The 20,816-nt window shown below is 46.8% G+C and overlaps 1 protein-coding gene across 6 annotated transcripts in view; it reads right to left on the bottom strand.

Moving 5' to 3' along the window:
- The window catches only part of PPFIBP2 (PPFIA binding protein 2), a gene marked incomplete at its 3' end in the record, with an annotated part of 181,769 nt that overhangs the window by 46,368 nt on the left and 114,585 nt on the right, over window positions 1-20,816 (bottom strand). For 5 of the 6 annotated variants that reach the window (XM_082844193.1, XM_082844196.1, XM_082844197.1 and 2 more), the window contains 3 exons: window positions 17,514-17,606; window positions 13,508-13,621; window positions 1,383-1,514 (listed from right to left, as the gene is read on the bottom strand). In XM_082844193.1, the coding sequence (XP_082700319.1) occupies window positions 1,383-1,514; window positions 13,508-13,621; window positions 17,514-17,606 (339 nt within the window). The remainder of the gene's footprint in view (window positions 1-1,382; window positions 1,515-13,507; window positions 13,622-17,513; window positions 17,607-20,816) is intronic. The other variant, XM_082844195.1, reaches the window with a different exon arrangement.

Raw genomic sequence — 20,816 nt, 5'->3', positions numbered from 1 at the left:
GCTAGTTATCCAGCACTATGCTAAGGACTACACATATACATTATCTCATTCCTTCCTGGGAACAACTGAGCAAACAGGAAGTACGGCTATCTCCATTTTACAGAAGAAGAAATAGAGGTTTGGGAGGTTAAATTACTTGCCTAAGATCGCAAACCTACTGAGTAGCTGAGTTTGGATTCCAGCCAAGAGGTCAGATTCAAAAGCCTGCATTCTTCGTCACTAGACGATAGTGTCCTCAGCATAATGGAGATAAATTTTCTTTTGGCAACTATACTTCTTACCAATGAGCATGTTCTCAAAAGCAATGCAAGGAATATGCCCCACATATTAGAAGTGTCTCGATCACCAGTGTTTACCCAGTAAACACAGAAATGTGCCGGGTTTCCGGGCATGATGGTGTTGGTGCTTAACTGAATGGAACAATTTCCACCTTTAGATGTTAGAGGTGCCTGAATGGAAGAGAGGATGCCAGATCCTATGATAGAGACTTAGCTCTGGTGATTTTTTTTTTCGACTTCATCACACAGTTACCCATTTTACAGATAAAGAAATTGAAGTTCAGAGAGATTAAGTAGTTAACTTGCTGAAGTTCAAAGAGCTATTAAGCATTTAGGTCAGTAACTGAGCCAAGGTGTTTCTAAACCTAAAGGCTATTCTTTCCACAGCTCACAATGCACAGTGTACAAATATAGGGAACTTGTAGGTAGAGGCACACGGAAGGTGGTTATCTAAGGTTAAAATGGACTGTTCTGAGCTCTGAGCCTAGAATTTATCCAAAACATTTATCCAAAAACAGAGTCTGGCATGCTCTAGTCAATGGCATATGGAGCCTGAGAAAACAAAAACAAAAACGAGATACAGGAAAACATTCTAAGAGAAAGCCTGTGCATGGGCTCACTCATAGGAGCCATCAGGAGGAAAGAAACACATAACCTAAGGGTCGCATCTGGGTCTGTGAAATGCACATCAAAGAATGTCTCTAGACTCCATGGACAACGATGCTGGCTTACTGAGCAGCTGACTTCATCCAATACGCGGTCATTACCTTGGCTCTCACAGAAGACATCTTGGTCTCTCCAAGTCTTGTCTGATCCTTCCCCCACTACTGCTTCCCTTTCCATCCTTGTCAGCAGCTTGAGGGAGGATACAGCCTTAGAGCCAAAACTGGGTGGTTTGGGCATTGCTGAAATCTGCAGCCACAGCAAAACCTGATAACTTGGTATTAACAGATCATTATGTCTCTGGTGCATAGATGTTTTTGGCACCCAGTGGCTGCCAGGCTTGGGGTTGACCAGATGGGTTGAAGCCACATTAGGCTAGCTTCCCCTGATCTGAGCTTTGGACAGTATGGGTACCCCTAGAAGGTGACGTATCACGCTCACCTCTGCTTTCTTCTGCTTCTCTTCCTGCTCTCTCTGCTCCTTCTCCATGCCCACCAGCTTGAGCTTCAGCTCAGACACTTCAGTCATCAGATCGAGCTTCTGAGTCTCAAGAGATGTACGACTTAGCAGCTCCTGCAGGCAAAAACAGATCTCAAAATCATAAACCTCCATGGCAATAAGAACGACTCTACCTCCATCCATAGGACATAAGGCAATCTCTACATTGTACGATGAAACCGCTACATCTGAGCCACAGTCCTATAGGGGACAGACCTGGGCTGATGCTGGGTCACTCAAGGGTAGCATGGCCCGATGCTACCCACTGTGCTCTGGGAGTCAATGTGAGCTACATTTCTCAAAAAGCACATTTGTCCATAGAAACCATTATTCATTCTTTCCAGGTAGAGAAAAACGGATGGGTCTGCTCAACGAATGAAATTTCTCCATGTCTATTTTTAAGGCAAAGCAGCAGATCCTCTCCACCAAAACAAACAAAAGACCAGCTTAGGTTAACATTACATTTTGCAAAACCAAAGTTTCCATATCACCTCCTGGGCTCAGTCAATATTTAGCCCAGTCTTCCACACATGTCATTGGAAGACCTTACTGCAAGGAACCTAGAAGGGAGCTAGGACATAAAGTAGATATTCAATGAGTATTTATTGAATGGTTATAGTAGAATCTTATTTATGTGATATGTATCTTTCCTAGAATGTAAATAAGAAAATTGTTCTTTGCTTGTTTTGAGGACAGACTGGGGAGGTTATTAGTAGTCCTGCCAAGCCTAAAACAGTAGCAGACAACAACCTGCCATTAATATATACACTTAATAAGCATAAATAAGACAAAACAAAGGTGATAGGTGAAACACCTGCTCGGCACTACTAGGAATTATGAAGGACCTCAAAAGCCAGGAGCACTTCCCAAAGTCCAGGGGTAACATTTCTCCATTGGCAAAAGGCGATGTTGTGTGAGATCCCAAATCTTGGCACCTGGAGACACTGGATACACAGGTCCTGGCAAGGAGACCACGATATGATGCTAGGAGGGTAACCGGCCAAATGAGCCGATGGAAAGGACACAGCATCCTGCCATGGTCTGAAATTTCCTTATCATCTTGGGCAACCCAACCCTAGTACAAGAACAGTCACCTCAACAATCTGACCCTACAGCCATGATTTCACGTTCTGAACTGTCCTCAACTCATAAAACCAAACCGCATGGGTCAGAGATTTTAACTTGGAAAACATGACTCCCTGGGCAAAAGGCCATCAGTACCTCAGAAAGGTGGGCTACAAACTGTCCGTCTGCTAACCTGAGGGAGAGCATCCAGAAGCCAAGGAATTCAGCAAAATGAGCTTAGTACTGGGCTGAGGAGCCCAGCTCTTCCTGGGCCGGCCAGACGTGAAGCTGGCTTACAGGGCAAAGGCAGCAGCAGTGCCATGCCAGAACTGCGGGCTGCTTGGTCAGGAGGACTTAGCCAGCTAAGTATGTCCAGTGTTGGGACTGGGGGTGGGTGGACATAGATGCGCTGAGTGCCTCCTCTGTGCTAGACACTGTTGGGTACTTTACATACATCCTCTCAATAAACCCTCCCAGGGATTTGGCAGTCAACATTACTATCCCTATTTTACAGATGAAGAAACGGGCCCAGAGACTGGCCTGTCTTGGCCAAGGGCACACACCAATCAACAGCAGAGTTAGTTTTAAAACCAAAGTCTGTTTGGCTTCAAAACTCATTTCTGTTTAATGTATCACATTGTTTCCCAAACAGAGAAAGAAGTCCAAGAATTTCAAGGGAAATAAAAAAATACATGCTGGGGCTTCCCTGGTGGCGCAGTGGTTGAGAGTCCACCTGCCGCTGCAGGGGACACGGGTTCGTGCCCTGGGCCGGGAAGATCCCACATGCCGCGGAGCGGCTGGGCCCGTGAGCCATGGCTGCTGAGCCTGCACTCCGCAATGGGAGAGGCCACAACAGTGAGAGGCCCACGTACCGCAAAAAAAAAAAAAAAAAAAAAAGTGTTGAAAAAAGCCAATCAACAAATATTCACTGAGCCCAGGAAAGAGCTGCTCAAACTGTTAAGAATTTGTTGAACACATACTATCTACTAGGGCCTGGTGCTAAGGCTATGCAGGCCATAAAAGGCCCAAAAATGTTCTTCCCTGGGTGAGGAAGATGGGATTTCTGGGTCTTGAGTATCTTAAGATATAATCCTTCCTAATGCCGCCTGCTCGTTATGAACATCCTTCTCCCTCTTCCCCACCTTCCCCTTTGCCTCCACCACCTCATTCTGTGTCTTTCTCTCCAACCTTTCATTTAGCTGTTTTGTTCCAGAAATGACTTGAGGTAGTTTGCAAAATAGACAACTCAAGTTAAAAAATAGGGCTTCCCTGGTGGCGCAGTGGTTGCGAGCCCGCCTGCCGATGCAGGGGACACGGGTTCGTGCCCCGGTCTGGGAAGATCCCACGTGCCACGGAGCGGCTGGGCCCGTGAGCCATGGCCGCTGAGCCTGCGCGTCCGGAGCCTGTGCTCCGCCACGGGAGAGGCCACAACAGTGAGAGGCCCACATAGCGAAAAATAAATAAATAAATAAAATAAACCGTAAAAATTAAAGCGGGTAAGGAAAGAAGTTGAAGCCAGAGTGACTGTCAGCATAAAACTCATACCCTAAAGTTCTATTCACAGCTGGAGATGGAGTACAATGTGTATGTGAGCTTCCCAGCCAGCAGTGCAAAGGGGAAAAGGGACAATTCTAGAACTCAAGGTCCATGGGATAATAACAATTGCTTTGGAGTGCTAAGAACTCAGAAAATCTTCTTCCATGAGACTTCCATCATTTGTTCAACTACCAGATGCCAAGGCCTAGGGATAGGAGAGTTAAAAGTACAGCCCCTGTTGAGCTCCTGAGTCTCTTAAAAAGGTATTTAATGCAGTTGTCTACTGACCAGCATTCAAGATACTGCCTCGGTGGAATGTAAAAATGCCTCAGAAGGCATCTCTCTTGAAAGCTAAGAATCTACTCTGCTTTCATGATTTCCAGAATCCCTCTGGCTGTTTTAACTGCCAGGTTGTAATTGGTCATACCAATGTTCCAGTTAATGAGGATAATATTCTAATTGGTTGCATTAAAATTCCAATGGCCATTCCAATTGGTCATGCCAGGGTTCTGATTGGTCACACTAACATTCCAAGTGGACATTTCAATTAGACACACCAAAGTTTGAATGAGAAGCCTGGGGCTGCTTAATTGCACACAGTCCACTGATAACAAAACTTCTCCTTACTGTCTCCTAGATTCTATTAGCATGTGCTTCCCCCTTTCATTATCATCACCCCTGGTCCTTGTCATCAACAAGTACTGTCCTACTCCCTGAACTCAAAATCAGCCTTTGACAGCCTTATCCCAGCCCAGCCCCACTTCCCCATCTCCAGGCCCAGCAAGGCCTCCAGCCACTGTTATGTACTGTGACCTCTATCCTAGTTGTCTTAATAGGATTTAAATACCCTACATTCTAAACTGCTCTTTCTACTTCCAGCAGAAACCGAACCCTGACATTTGCATGACATGACACGTCCTTCCCAGTCCTCTCAAGTAGAGGCCGTTCTGCTCCAGCAACCCAACTTACAGAACACCTTTCTCCCAGTTAAACACTGCTTCTTCCAGATCTCCTACCTCTGCCCTCCTCCTCCTCTAAGGCAGCACCATTCAGCTAAGTCACGTTTTCCCCAAATACCCAGACCCCAAGATAGTCCCCCATTTCCACTGATTATCCTTGTTAATCAATCTTTCACTCAGGGTTCACCCTGGTTTCACATTTCTTGACCTTGACACCGACAGGCTTTGCTTCCACCTCAGTTCAGCTTCTCAGTAGTATGGCCACAGCCTGACCCCTCGTCTTGATCCGGAACATGTGTCCTTCACTTCTAAAATCTTCAACTCTGAAATTCTCTCCTCTGGCCACAATCCTCTGACTTTTCAACTGGCCCATTTAGTCACTCAAATCATCTTCAATTTCTTCTTCTGTGGCTACCAGTTACTTAACAACTCCCTATTTTCCTAGTTTATCAACTTCCTTTAAGTAGTATTTGCCTCCTTACCCACCCTGTACCTTAAAGCTTATCATTTCAGTTGTATCATTTCTGCATCAGAAAATTCTTCCTGACTCATCCTTGCCCCTAGATCTGAAGTGTACTTGTTTCACCAGCACCCACTCCATGCCAAACCTCAAAGACTTCTGTCTATGTTTCCACTCCCCACGGCCTGAGAATTGCTGGTAAGTCACTTAATGATGCCAATTGGTTTCCACACAAATTTACGCTATCTAATTACAGCCGATCTTCCAACACTGCCTGGCAAAACTTATATTCATCTCTGGCTGGTTCCTTTCAGAGATTGTTCCAGATCTTTTCCATCCTCCTTGAGCCCTAAACCCCACCCTATCCCCTTCTTCTCCTTAAATAACCTATTTACTGAAAAGATCATCTGATCAGTCACTGAACTTACATCCTTCCTATTTCAAAGTTTCCCAGAATCGTCTCTCATTCCTCTCTCCTGAATCCGTGTCTTAGAGAAGGCAAGCCCGCACCTCCTTTCCGAGGTTAGTCTGACATAACTGCACACAGCCGACTTCTCTGTCAGGTTCTTCTATCTTTAAAAACTGTTCCCAGCCCAATAAGTTTCCAGGTTGCACATTAAAAGCACATGTTAAAGGACACAAAGATTCCAGAGTTTGCTGCTGAGTTGCTCCACCTGACCCACCTTCCTGTTGCTGACCAGTCTTCCATGCCATCCTCATGCAGCTTGAATGAAGATTCAGGTAACTCCCTGGTTAACCAGTAGCTTTTGGCTTTGTTCTCCGAGTCCTGGTCCTGTTTCTCCCTCTAGCCGGTAGTGCAGAACGCCGCCTGCTCACAGGGACCTGGGCCCTCCCTCCCCTCTGTACTGCCTTTGAGGAAGTTCTCACCAAGTCTACACTACTCTGGGGTAGGCCCATTAATCATCTGCTCTGACAGGCATTTAATCTCTCCCTCACCATCAGCTTCCATCCCTCAGGCTATAAACATGATCAAATTTCTGACATTGGAAAGAACCTTCCCTCTTGACCTTCCTTCCCCTCCAGGGACCACCATCAGCTCCCTAGTGCTCAGGCTAGGCAAACGCACTCCGAGTGTGGTGTGAGCGTGAACGCCAGCTTTTTCTCCTCCCTCCCCTCTCCCCCTCACAGCCAAGCTCTGAAAAGCATAATCCACTCTTTGCTGCCTCCTCTTCCTCATCTTCCTGTCGCTTACTCAGGAAAACGTCTGCATGTCTGCAACCCAGCTTCTGCCTTCCCCAGAGCACAGAAACAGCCCTGCCTCTGGGACCAGCGTCCCCACCTTCCGAGGCAACTTTCACCTCTCAGCTCTCAACCCACTGACTCACCCTGCCTCCCCTCATCAGTGCAAGCCCACCCTCCCTTTCCATTTTCCTGAGCTCTTCCTTTCTTTATTTTGGCTGCACAGGGTCTTAGTTGCAGTGTGCGCGATCTTTAGTTGCAGCATGCGGGATCTAGCTCCCCGACCAGGGATTGAACCCGGCCCCCCTGCATTGGGAGCACGGAGTCTTAGCCACTGGACCACCTGGGAAGTCCCATTTTCCTGACCTTTCTTTTTTCTTTGTCTTCGCCGCTGGCATCTTTTATTCTGTCTACCCCTTAAGAGTAACATTCTTGGATCCTCAGCTCCCATCCCCAAGACTGCAGTGATCTGGTCCAGCCTGTTTGTCCAGAGCACGAAGGCACCTACTGAGACCTGCAGGGTGGGATCCTGCTGGGATCTCTTGGAATCACAGAGCTACTGTAATGGGGGTGGGGGAGGGGAATGGGAGGCAGGGGCTGGAGATAAGGGCCAGAGGTTTCATAAGCAGCAGGAGTGTCTGCTCTCCTCATTGGTTCAAGGCTGCCTGTGTAAATGAGAGAGGGCAAGGGATGAGCGGGGTGGTATGGGAGGACTGTGGTTTGTGTTTCTTACTAGGCAGGACCATGAAACTGGGTAATGAAGAAAACCAATGAATAAAATTATCACTCACCCCCTCACTTCACCACTACCAGTAACCTCTTCCAGAAGGACAAATACATCTCCTTTCTGGGAGATGAAAAAAAGCCTCCATCTCAGAGCAAACCATCATTTCCTTTTCCCAAAGCTCAGTGTCTGACTGGAGCTGATAAAGAGAATTTGCCTTTCAACTTTGCTCTCCTTAAAGGGCCACATCTTGAAGCGATTACTTCCAACTTTAAGTGTGGAACCTGACCCAGGGAGTTTCTGACCAATGACGGGGGACTGGAGCCAGACTGGCAACCTGAAACCAGAATGAAAGAACAGGCCATCGAACGACTTGAAAGGAAAAGTATGTCCCTCTGCTCTTTGAAGTAAGAGGCCTAGGCCTTGCCGGGAAGCCTCTTTCAGGGAGAGGGGCTCGTAGTCAACCTGGGTTTGAGTCCAGTCTCAGTCCCCACTAACTAAATCGTCTCTCTGAACCTCAGTCCCCTTATCTGTTAAAAAAAAAAAAAAAAAAAAAAAGGGGGTAAAGCACCTATCTCACACTATGGTCTGGAGATCCAACATCAAATGAGATAATTTGAGGAAAGCAGTTATCTCTGCCTCACAAATCTCCCAGGGGGAGTTTTAGGGAATAAGTGGCAAATCCCCTTTTTCTTCGCTCAAGTGTCCGGTCTCCTCGGACAGATTTGTGCTCCCACAGGGTCAGGTGCATAGCTCTGTTTAATATCCTTCCTGAGGTAGAAACACCTCCCTAAAGGTGCTCTCCGGGAATTTATGAGCTGGGTGCTGACGACACTTTGCTGAGTTCACACGCCTGGGCACACTGTTCCCTCGCTCGACTCAAGGGCAGGAACTGGGCCTGTGTCCTGGGTCCCGTAACCCCCTGGCCATTGTGTGATAGTCCAGTTTTATACATTCTTTTTTCTTTTTTCTTTTTTTAACAGTACGCGGGCCTCTCATTGTTGTGGCCTCTCCTGTTGCGGAGCACAGGCTCTGGACGCGCAGGCTCAGCGGCCATGGCTCACGGGCCCAGCCGCTCTGCGGCATGTGGGATCTTCCCGGACCGGGGCACGAACCCGTGTCCCCTGCATCGGCAGGCGGACTCTCAACCACTGCACCACCAGGGAAGCCCAATAGTCCAGCTTTAACAAAACCGGAACAACTGTACTACAGCTCTAGGAGGTGGGCAGTGCAGAGTCCACACTGTCATCTCTGTTCTCTATAAATAAGAACACAGGTTCACTGACTTCCCCAGATCAACCACAAGTGGTGAATCTGCAGAAAGTCACGTCCATGGACTCCAAATCCCCTAAATTTGTCACTCTCCACACCTCACCCAAAAGGCAGCCAACACAATGAGGTTGCCTGACACCTGGGGCTCTGGGTCAGGTTGGAGGACTGAGATAGAGCCTGGTGTCCTTCCATGTTTCCCCAAAGCTGGGCTGTGTCCTCACAAGGAGCTTTGCATCCTTTCTTCCTCCCCCCTTGGGTTCGCTACCCTGTCTTCTTTCTGGCACTAAACATGGCTGCTGCTCTTGGCACTGATCACACCTGTCAAGGGCCAGCCTCTGGAAAGTGTTCCATTTGGCTGCCAGCTCTGTACAAGGCCTCTTCTCCACTGAACAGCATTGGCTTCCCTCCCTGAAATCATCACCCGCTGGAGAAGGGTCAGTGATCAGAGGCAGAGGAGCTTGTTGTGCAGGAACCGACAGAACCCCAGAGAACCCATGGAGGCCACTTTAGAAAAAGTCACCAGGGACTTCAAATACATCACAGAGCATAAGGAACTCTCTCTCTGTGATAGATTTTTTTGGCAACATGGTCTAGGCCAATCACAATGGGGAGGGCGCTGGTCCACACGTGTGTTCCTGGGGTGTTAGTCTGGGATCTGGGCTCGGATAGTTCAGTGTGCAGCCCTCAAAGATGCAGCTGGGCAACGCCTTGACCTGCTTAAAATGGAGATGAAGGGCTTCCCTGGTGGCGCAGTGGTTGAGAGTCCGCCTGCCGATGCAGGGGACATGGGTTCGTGCCCCAGTCCGCGAAGATCCTACGTGCCGTGGAGTGGCTGGGCCTGTGAGCCATGGCCGCTGAGCCTGTGCGTCCGGAGCCTGTGCTCCGCCACGGGAGAGGCCACAACAGTGAGAGGCCCGCATACCGCAAAAAAAAAAAAAAGGAGGTGAAAATGGACTCAGGCTGTGGGCCTTTGAAGACCCACTTGTACACTTCCTGGTAGATGTCTCTTCCTAATGGGGAAGGCTCCCTGGGGAATCTAGATAGCTCAGTGAGTCAGAGACCATATCAGAGTAGATGTTTCCACAGGCAGCTCCAAGAGACGCTTGTAGCTACCCCGTTCCCACCCTGTGTCCTGCAACAGGCTGCAGACAAGAAATATTTTGCCCTCAAATGTGTCTATAATCTATGCGTGGCTCATGTGGCCCTGCCTCTGTGCTGATTCTGTTTGGTCCTGGTTTGCCTGTCTAACCCCATGGATCTTCATGCTCTCCCTTTCTAGAGACCAGATGGGTTAATGTGTAGAAGAAAACAGATGAGAGCTAAGAGATCAGCACTTAGCAGGGAACCAGGCCAAGCCAGGCTGAGGGGTCCATGGCTCGTGAGTCGGGTGGGGAACATTGCTCAGGAGAAGAGCTGTCGGGAGAGACAGCACAGTGGGGTTTGGAACCCATGGACGCACAGGGTTTGGACGATACTGGCTGGGTCTGGGTTTCCTTAAGTCCCCCCAGAGGTCTTCTAGCCAGCCAAGGGGGCGAAGTCTGGAATAGAGGTTGCAGACTGGATCTGTGGGCCAGGCTTGGCCTAAAGGTACAATAAATATTGTGTGGTTCACACAATACTTCTTTTTCATTTAAATTAGTTGCCAATGTTTTTAAAATAGAAAGACTGATCTTTAAATTTTTACATCTGGATTTCCAGCTTCTTGTGAAAGGCAGTAATGGGCCTCCATGGGTGGTCAGCTAGAATTGCTGGCTCCTTTAGAAAGGATGTTTTCAGTGTGTAAGGGCTAGCAGGAGCTGCCTCCCCACGGGAAGCAGTGTCAATAGGCAGTCAGGAGGCCCCACGCTGTGACAGCGAAAGCATCTCAGGCCTTTAACAGGAGGCCAGACTTGGCTCAGGGCTGGCAGAAAGAGGCAATTGTGGACTTCCCTGGTGGCGCAGTGGTTGGGAGTCCTCCTGCCAGGGCAGGGGACACGGGTTTGAGCCCTGGTCCGTGAAGATCCCACATGCCGCGGAGCAGCTAAGCCCGTGCACAACTACTGAGCCTGCGCTCTAGAGCCCACGAGCCACAACTACTAGGGCCCACGCTCTGCAGCAAGAGAACCCTCCGCAACGAGAAGCCCGCTCACTGCAACAAGAGTAGTCCCCACTCGCCGCAACTAGAGAAAGCCCGCGCATAGCAACAAAGACCTGACGGAGCTAAAAATAAAGACCCGACGGAGCCAAAAATAAAGTAAATTAATTAAAAAAAAAAAGAAAGAAAGAGGCGATTGTTTGCCTCCATTCTCTGCCTTAAGGACGTGAGTCATGCTTGCTCCTACCATGAGCCCTGGGGCCCAGGATATCACAGTCTAACTAGGCAAGTCTCTGCCTATCCCCAGTTCAGAGGACACTTACATATGTACTCCATGCTATATACAGATGGCATCACATCAGCATTGTGATGCAAGAATTAAGCGTCTTTTCAAACAGTATCAAGCAGATTTCCGGAAAGCATTACCATGTGCAGAACATTCAATGGGGCATTTAGAGCTGGCAACCCAATGATCTCCAGTTCAGGCACCACCAAGCCCAGAAAACACATGAGTGGGAGCGGAGCCTCAAATGCCTATGCCATGAACTCAGAATTCTCCAGGAAAGTACTGCACACTCCTTTCATTTTACCCTTGAAAGGCTGAGAGAATACAGTCAAAGTTATGGGCATAAAAATAACTTGGTTAAGTTCAGAAAGATCTTTCAACCCCAGAGGTAGCAACTAAGAGCTACCGCACTCCAGAAGATAGCAAGCCAACACGTTCGCCTCTACGGTACACGCAGACCACACGACTGCTACCTCGGCCACGGCACACAAGAAAGAAGATGTAGAATAAACAGGGTATAAGGGGCAGTTGAGCTTAAGACTTTTTTAAAAGTCTAAAATCCAGTCTATGGGATATTGCTTAGAAGGATAAGACAACCTCAGAGAGCTCAGGCACCACGATGGGGCCATTTTCTGACCTCCGATCGTGTGGTTACTCAGCAGGCACTGCCTTCCTGAAACATCAGCCTTCTGCCTTCTGTTCCCTTCCACATGCAAATTTTCTTGGTCTCTGTCTAGGTTTTTTTTTGTTTTTGTTTTTGTTTTTTGTTTTTGTTTTTTTTTTTTACAGCCCCTCCATCATCTTCCTCCCTGGTCCCCACCCCAGAACCGCATCTTTTGCTGTCTTGAAAATATAATCTAGTGGGTTGTCCCATGCACTCTTGTGAAAATGCTCTTGTGCCATTTGAGATTTTTTCCATCAGGCTATTTTCTTTCCTGGGTCTTCAAAAGAAAGATTCAACTTTTAAGAGTAAATAAAAAGAAAGATTCACTCCTGTTGCTACTCGGATTTCCAGGGAATACGATAAGCAAGAGAAATGGCATACCGTTTAAACAGAAAATCAAATGGGGCCAAGAATGTGGTAACTTATCAATCAGCAATGAAAGGATAAACTAATAACAGCTTCCAAGCTGTCAGAACTAGTTTCTGCAAAGACATTTGCATAAAAATATTGATTTTAAAAGAAGTTCTTCAAATGCACTCAAAGCTAAGAAACACCTAGAAACTAAGATATTTACCCCTAAGACAAAAGGTCATATTCAAAGCCTCTGTTCATTACTATGCTGTGGAGAAACAATTTGAATTTTATGCTGACCAAAGCGATTAAAAAAAAAAAAGGTTAGAGCTTGGGGGATGGGGGAGGGAGATTATAAGCAGTCTTCTAATTGAACCCACTCATTTTAAGAAATGGACTTTCATTCCTTAAATAATTAGTGAGCACCTTTTATGTGCCAAGTACTATACAAGGACCTACAAAGCATACACACATAAACTTCAGTCATGGTTTATTTTTCAAAATAACTGAAGTGCAAAAATGATGCAAGTTAAGGAAATTAGATATATTACTAGAGGTCATAAAATAAAATTTCTAATTAGCATCTCAACAGATTCTGAAAAGACTTTTGATAAAAATTCAACACCGCTTCCTAAAAATTGCAGCTCGTTATTTACAAGGGGGTCAGACTGTTCAAGAAGAGTCAGTTCAATTATAATACTTTTGCTAAAAAGAATTAAAAAGGTCTAAGTGATAGTAAAGACAACGATACAGCAAAATTTAAAAGTGGAATAAAACTCACTCTATGACGTTAAGCATAGAAAAGCTGAGGACTAAATCATATCTCTGGTGCAAATAGTGTTTTGTATATTATATGTACACATAACAAAAAGGCCCAAAGAGAAACAAGGAGACATTTAAGAGATGTTTCTGAATGGTAGAAGAGCAGCTAATTTTTTTCATTTTAATATGTATTAAATTATATTAAAATTTTATGTAATATGTGATCAATTTTATCAAAGAAAGCCACACAGAGTGAGAGGGGAAAGAGTGAGGGAAGGAAAGAGGCACAAAATAAGTTAATCGACTTTCGAAAACCCCAGATGCCACTTACAGGGCAAAGGCGACAACAGTGCCATGCCCGAACCGTGGGTTACTTGGTTATGAGGAGTTAGCCAGCTAAGTGTGTCCGGTGTGGTTGGTGTGATAAGATGAGGGGGACATGGCCAGCAGAGAGCTCTGCACTGAACCAGGCCAGGAGAAAGTGCCCTGGGAATCTGTCAAACCAGCCCAACAAGTTATTCCTCCCAGGCCAGCCCTTCCCTGCCCTCCCCCTCCGGTTTCACCTGCTGTGTAAACACCACAGGCTAAGCAGCCAACCCTCCCCTCCAGGCAGGATGGGAATGGAAGCAGCGAGCTCTGTAACGTGGACCCAGAAAGGGGCTTGCCCACGTGAGTGGCTGCAGGACCCAAGGCCCTGGGTCCCACCCACCCTTACCTGTTGAAGCATCTCTTCAGCAGCATTGAGTTTCACCTGGTGTCCTTCCAGACACACTTCCAGGTCCCGAATCTTCTCTCCTTGGGCTTCCACTTGGTCTGTGAGGACGCTCACCTGTCCCAGGAAATAAAGCAAGGGTGGAGGCTGGGACCGGCTCCCCGCTGGAGGGGAGCCGTGAAGCCACGCCACTGATTCTTGATGGGAGAAGAACGGCTGCTGTTTTTGGTGGGTGGTAAGTGGGGGAAGTGTCCTGGATGAAGGGAACCCCGGTTGTTTTCTCACCTGGCCGGGAAGTCCCAGCCACCACCTGGACCAGGTTGGTCACATTTCCTGCTCTTGACAGACTCAGGAGAAAAACACCCAGCAGCCACGAGAGCAGCCTCTGGGCTGGCCTCTGGCTCCTTGTGCCTCTCACAGAGCTCCCTTGGGCAGCCCGGCCTCAAGGAATAACTCAGCTGGCTCGCCAGGGCTCCTGCCACCTCATGTGGAAGCGCAATCCAAACTTCTGTGCAGAGTAGCCAATGACCTTACCCCTCTCATCAGGGTGTGAGGACAGCTCACCTATCAGGCGAGGGTTCTGAAGCAATTAAGGAATGTGGGACGTAAAGGGCATGTATTAGCACTGACAAAACTTGGCTGCAGGAAGGTTTTTGTGCTTCACAGGCCAAAACATGACTAAGTCATAAATATACACAAGCCACGCTGCACATACAGTGGCAGGAAAACAGTCGTCTTTCTGAAGAACATCGAGACTATCTCTTGGAATTGTTAGCAAATAAAAATCCATTTACAATAAATCATTTAAATTATACCCTAAATACAGACTGAGAAGATTTTCAAAGCCTCTATCAGCAAACAGCCTTTTCCTTATTATTATTAATCCTTTTCCATATTACTATTAAATAATTATTATTAAATGGTGCCTCAGAGCAGGAAGTGGAAGAAAGCATGAGTGACCTCCCCCAAAATAAAGAAATCAAGGACTGGTAAATTGAGATCCTTTATAGCCTTTTGGTTTCTAACCAATGGTTGACTCATCACCATTTACATATAGATGATCATAAATTATTTCTCAGTCTGTAAAGGAATGATAGCTGGAGCATGAGAGTTAATGTGAATTCACTTATGCATGCTTAAATAAAGTTATGAATTATAAAGCTCCCTTTTACAGAGGCACAAATCTTAATGAATATGGCTGCTTTAAGCTTTCCATTTTTATGTTCCTAAGTGATTAATGAATTATTGAAACATACTCCTGGAGCTGATGCATGGTGTGCTAACATTTCAATTATAATCCAAAAATGGGCGTCTTATCCTCGCTGCCTAACATGATCAGCCGTCCTGGCCTTTTCAACTAACTCTAATCTCAAAAGAGTAGGATGCCAGGGGTGGCCTTTGCTGCCTGGGTTCCAGAGTTTCTGTTGGGGATGTGTCATGGTTAATCTTACTGGGATGATTAACACTTAGAGAGTCTGCACCACGCCTTGGGGCCATGGGCTGGCGATACCCAGCGGAATAGGTACCCAGACCCCAGACGAATAACGTGTCGTCTTAGGTACCAAGAGGAATAACGTGGTCTCCGGCATTCTATAGCTCATAGCCCAGCTGCTCTTAAGACTCGAGATACACCGGGTTATGGGGTCCTTATGAACGTGAATACTCAGTCTAGGTTATGAATGTAGAGGTGTAGAAAATTGGGAGAAAATGTATAAAGGTTCTAAATGTGACCTTTATTCAAGAAAAAATATTTTCTGAGCCCCTACCACATGCTAGGCATAGTTTTAAAAACCGAGGGGATACAGAAGTGGGGGAAAAAGAAAAAGATGAAAATCCTTGCATTAAGAAGTCACATTCTAATGAAGAAATACAAGATTTTGGTTTTATTTATTGTTTAATCCTGAAAACAGTATTTTGCCCGGTGTGATTTCCCTTGTTCTTCCACAAGTAAACCCAGGAGAACATTCTGGGCCAAGGGCTCCAGTGAATTCGGTCTGGCTGAGCTGTCTTGTGAATTAATCAAGTAAGTGGCTCCCCCACTCTGAGGATCTGTCTAACCTGCTCCGTGGAGCCTCTAGAGACAGCAGTGAGCACGTAAGAGCAGCTCTGAGAGTCTGTCCACAAGCTCCTGGAGGGACAGAAACCATTAGGATCCACTTCTGACTTTACTGATAAGCAGCTCCCCAGTTGTGCTAGAATCATTAAGGATTATTCAAGAATTCAGAATTTTTAAAATATCAGAGAGATTATCACACAGGAATTCTTTATTAAATTGTAACCCTCTAAATAGAAATGTCTCATTTCAGCCATGAAGGTTCCGGGTTCATTAGTCTGTAGCTTGATACTGTTTGTGGCAAAATTCTAAACTGGACGCTCTTCCATCAGTTGTGTCATTGGGATGGAGGTTCCAATTACACATCCCGCAAAATGTCTGCACTGTAACGTGCTATATAACCTGGCCCCTGCTACCTCTCAGTAGGCAGTTCCCAGGCTTCTCAGGGTCACCAGCTCCAACCACACAGCCCCTTCCTGTTCTTCCCACACGCCAAGCACATGCCTACCTCAAGGTGCTCGCTGGACCAGCCACCTCCTCTGCCTGGCACGTGCTTCTCCCAGTCTCTATGGGGCTCCCTCCCCAGGTCCTTAAGTCTCCTCCTATCGGGGAGGTCTTCCCTGACCACACAGTCCTATATCCTGCTTTATTTTTTTCCATAGCATTTATCATCACTGGAAACATTTTGTGAATTGGTTTATCATACATGTACGCGCGCACGCACGCACACACACACACACACGAATGGAAGCTTGAGAACGGGGACTTAGTCTATTTTCCTCACTGCTACAACCCCAGCACCTAAAACCAGTATCCACTGAGTTGTGGGCATGCAAATAGTTTTTAATGAACAAATCAATGAAGTGAAGAAAAAAAAACCTAGGATGCAAAATTGTGTAATTGTATATTTGGTCTGAGCTTAATTTTTTAAAATAGGGGCAGGACAGGAAAAAAGGACTGGAAGAAAGGGCCAACATGTTAAATTCTTTTTGACTTTCCAAAGTTTCTAAAATAATCAGATATTATACCTACATTCATAAAATGAAGTGAAATGAATAAAAAATAAGGTAAAACAGAAGGAAAAAAGCCAAACATACTGCAGCCTCTTAACTCTAGTGCTAACTCTAGTGCTCTAAGCTAAGGCCCATAGTCTAGGGAGGGTCCCAGAACCCTCCCTGCCCCCTCCCTTCCATCCCACTTACCAGTCTTAATCACCACCCTTCAAGCTTTTTAAGGAGCTGGGATTAGGATATTAGTCTTATTATTCTCTAAATTGTCAATCACAGTGTCTGAGGCATACCAGACCCTGAGGCTCGGTTCATGTGTTTGAGAACTAACACAGCAAAGAGCTCCTACCTCAGCAAAAAGCATCCCTCGAGAAAGATCAACTTTTCAGAATGCAATGCAAGTTTTCAGACCTGAAACTACGTCTTTGACTCTTTGTCTCTGAAAAGTTTTGGAGTTCCTTTCTTCAAAGTAAGAGTCATCAAAGGCTTATTAACCCGCGTTAACAGCTCCAGGGCGCTTGGCCTCAGAGTGATCAGTCTAGATCCAGCTCCGGATGAACTGGGCCTGATCCTGTTAGCAAACACCCTGGGGCTTTGTAAGAGGCTTTGCTGGATTAGTGACATGAGGACACATCTCCTTTGCAAGACTTCTGGAAGACAGGGCCCCATTAATCAGCCTGGCCACAGAGCTTCCAGTGTATAGATGCAGATACTCTTGTAGTCCGTGATAAATAAATGAATCCATTCACAGCCCCCAAAAGCCAAGGCCAGAGTTAACCTGTGCCCCCAGTTACTTTCTCCTTTGTTTCAGGAAAAGTCTTTTGAAAAACATACACTTTGGGAGCAGGAAACATCCAACAGAGAAAACCCTTTGGACTTCCCTCCTACTTAAGGCAGCTACAGAGCTGGAGGTAACAGAATAAGCTGGTTCCCACCAAAAAGGACCCACCTGTAATATGAGGGACTCCTTATCTCCTTCTAGACGTGCTAAGCGTTCCTGGTACGTTTCATTACTAGCAGCACTGTGGTGATTTACCTGGGACTAAAGGGAAGAGGAAAAAAACACACACTTAAAAGGCTGGAAAAACATCTTACCAACTTCCAAATGAAGTATGCAATTGGCGAGGTCAGTTTCGCTCATTATCTATGCAAAACCACCCACCTAAACAGGAAACCACAGGATTTCAAAACTACTACAAGGAGGACCAGATCAGATGCCACTGATAGGCATGCCATAAAAGGTAGCAAAAACCACCCCCTGGGTGACCTCACCTTTGGCTAGAAAGGCCTTGGTGGAACTCCAGACCCGGCGGTGCTTGGCGTGACTGGGCGTGTTGAGTCTGGTTTAGCTGGAGGCACAGCCGGCCAGAAGCCCCAGTAGCAATAAGGGTCTACTCTTTGAGACCAGGGAGCTGGTACCATGCGCTGAGGAACTATATGGGAACAACTCCTGCACAGATCTTGTCTCCTGACTCTCACGCCAAAGTTCTCCAGAGCCGAGGCACACCTCACGGCGTAGAGGCCCATCCTGAACATGGCAGGGAGCCTGGAGGATGAGGGATGCCAAACGGAAGGCCCTTCATCTACTCGCACATCCCTCTCAGAAGTGGCCGATCGCACCCCTCAATAAGGGCTCTGGCAACCAGGGTGGCACGTGGAGTTGCTGCAGTGTTAGAGCTGAGAGGAATAAGCTAAGATGAAACGTCTTGAGAAGAACCCAAATGACAGCCAGAGGGATCTCAAGGGCCAAGCAGAGGGAAAACACAGGAAATACCAAGTAGTCGGAAACCATGGAAAACAGAGGAAAGGGAGATTTGAGATGGCAGTTGAGAGGCAAAGCTTATAAAATGCCCTGAGCTAGAGACAGGAGCTGCAGTCACTTCCTGGGTGTGTCTGCCCTGGCTGTAGGCAGGGAGGAGGGAGGTCGCTGCTAATGGAACTGAACTGGCCCAGTGCTACGACTACACCCTTCTTCCGCGAGGAATTTAAGGGCCCAAACCAGAGGCGCACAGTAGGCCATCCAGGGGCTCAGCGGTCTGAAAAAGCAGATCTTATTGCTAAACGGGGAAATGACACTCCTTGACACCTGGGCTGGTCCAGAGGAGTCAATGCTCCAATGTTCGTAAGGCGGGTATCCCATATCCCAAAGGAAAGTCACGATTGTAAAAGGAGAATGTCAGAGAGGAGAAGGGCACAGAGAAGGGCCCAGAGGTGGTCCCCCTTCTCCTGAGCCCACTTCGCCACATTCCAACCTTCAGAATGGGCTTTCCAACCACACCCCACCTGCCCCATTAGGAAAAGATACCTCCTGCCTTCCCTCGTCCCATCCCTTCCCCAGTGCACTGCCTAGGTGAGGGCAGGTGGCAGAGCCAGGCCTGGTTCCAAAAAGAAACAGGGAGCAAGAAATCTGCGTTCCAGCCGTGGAGTGTCACCTGTGAAGGAAGCACTGGCTGTCTGTCGAAGGTGCAGCGGGAGGGTGAGCCCAGGGGCCACTTCCCAGGGCAGCTGTGCCAGGCACAGGCCAGACGGACAGGGCACCCCTGCCATTCCCCTGCCTTTTCGTCTAGCCCCTCTCCAGTCTGCATCTTGTTCAGTGTTAGGGAAGCTCTTTCATACCATAAACAAAGGGCCTTAGCAATCACTAATGGCTTCTTTGTGTTGATGGTGGTTTATTATTGTTCCATTAATTAATATTCCAGTCATCACACGGTCAAACACTGACTAGTATCCAAAGATATAATTAGAACCTACATTTCTCAGAGCCTAACAAGAAAAGAAAGGAAATAGCTCTTAAGCAGCAGGTCAATTGCTTCTCTGTCCAAGAACTCACATGATGGTGACTTTCAGAGGAGAGAGACTGAGAACAGAAAGGACCCAGGCACCCAAGTGAAGCTGTGTGGATCCAGCGCCAAAGTCAGCACATTCACAGGGCCACCCACTGCTGGCAGCTGGTACTTCTCCAGCAGGAGGCGAAGGGAAGGCTCCTTCCACAAGACTCCGGCCAGCTACCGCACCACCTGGGCCTCAGTCAAATGGAGTGCAGTGTGTTCGTACGATAAAAGACCTACCCACGCAATCACCCAGAGAGGCAGCTAGTTGACCAAAAAAAAAAAAGAGGAAGGAAGGAAGTTGATATCGTAAGTTCAGTTAACTTATGTGCCATAGAGTCTACAACACATGCTAGAAGTAGATTAAAATAAAAACTGAATCTACTCTAGCAGCCAATGGAAAAAGGGAAGCACAGCTGAGTTAAAAGATGCACAGATCAGTAAGACAAAGTCAAGCTAACTGCCTAGGAGAAGCACAGCTCTTCCTAAGGAAGAGAGAACCATCCCTTGTTTCCACAGAGAGACTTTGTGTAGTGGGATAAACAACATTTGGGATGATATCCTCACAGTAAACAGAGCCCAGCAGAACTCACTGCTTTCCTGTGATGTTCTCAAAATAGGTCAAAGGTTAGTGGATAACGTGGGCCAAAAACCAAAGCAATTCTATGGAGACCAATACAATGTGGTCCAAGTACCGTGCTCTAGACACAAAGTGGGCACTTAGGCAGCGCTCACCATGTGCCAAGCACTGTCGAGAGCACTTTACGTATATTAATTCATTTAATCCTTCCCACAGCTCTGCTAGATAGGTACTATTTTTATTGTAATTTTACACTTAAAGGAACTGAGACACAAAGGCACAAATGGATTATTTGCTCAAGTTACCATGTACGAAACCAGTAAGCTCTGTTACAGCCTGAGGAACAGATCAGTATAAATTTTGTTTTATACATTGTGATTGTATGAAAGTTCACTTAAAATAAGGTGTAAAAATGCTGTCTGAACCTAAACATCCATTAATAGAGGAGTGGATAAACTGTGGCTCACCCATATTATGGACAATTTGTAGCATTTTAACATGAGGCAGATTTTTATGAACCATCATAGAAATACAAGACATATTGCACAGTGAAAGCAGCAAGATGCAGAGAATCACGTGGTGTGATACTAGAGAACAGTACCATCCAGCTCCGCAAGCACTGATGTATCTATGAAGGTAAATAGATCCAGTGTCTGGAAGGCTACAGAACAACCCTCAACAGTGCTCTCTTTTGGGGAAGTTTCTGGGCTACGAAAAGTTGGGAGTGGGAGGTTTGGTCAAGAGGGGCTTTAACTATATTTGAGCTTCTTATAAAAATATGTTTGTGCTTCCCTGGTGGCACAGCGGTTGAGAGTCCACCTGCCGATGCAGGGGACGTGGGTTC

Source organism: Leucopleurus acutus, assembly GCF_964270905.1.
Source record: "Leucopleurus acutus genome assembly, chromosome: 8".
Classification (NCBI taxonomy): domain Eukaryota; kingdom Metazoa; phylum Chordata; class Mammalia; order Artiodactyla; family Delphinidae; genus Leucopleurus; species Leucopleurus acutus.
Note: the sequence above shows the minus strand (reverse complement) of the source record. Positions and strands in the feature narration are given on the sequence as shown.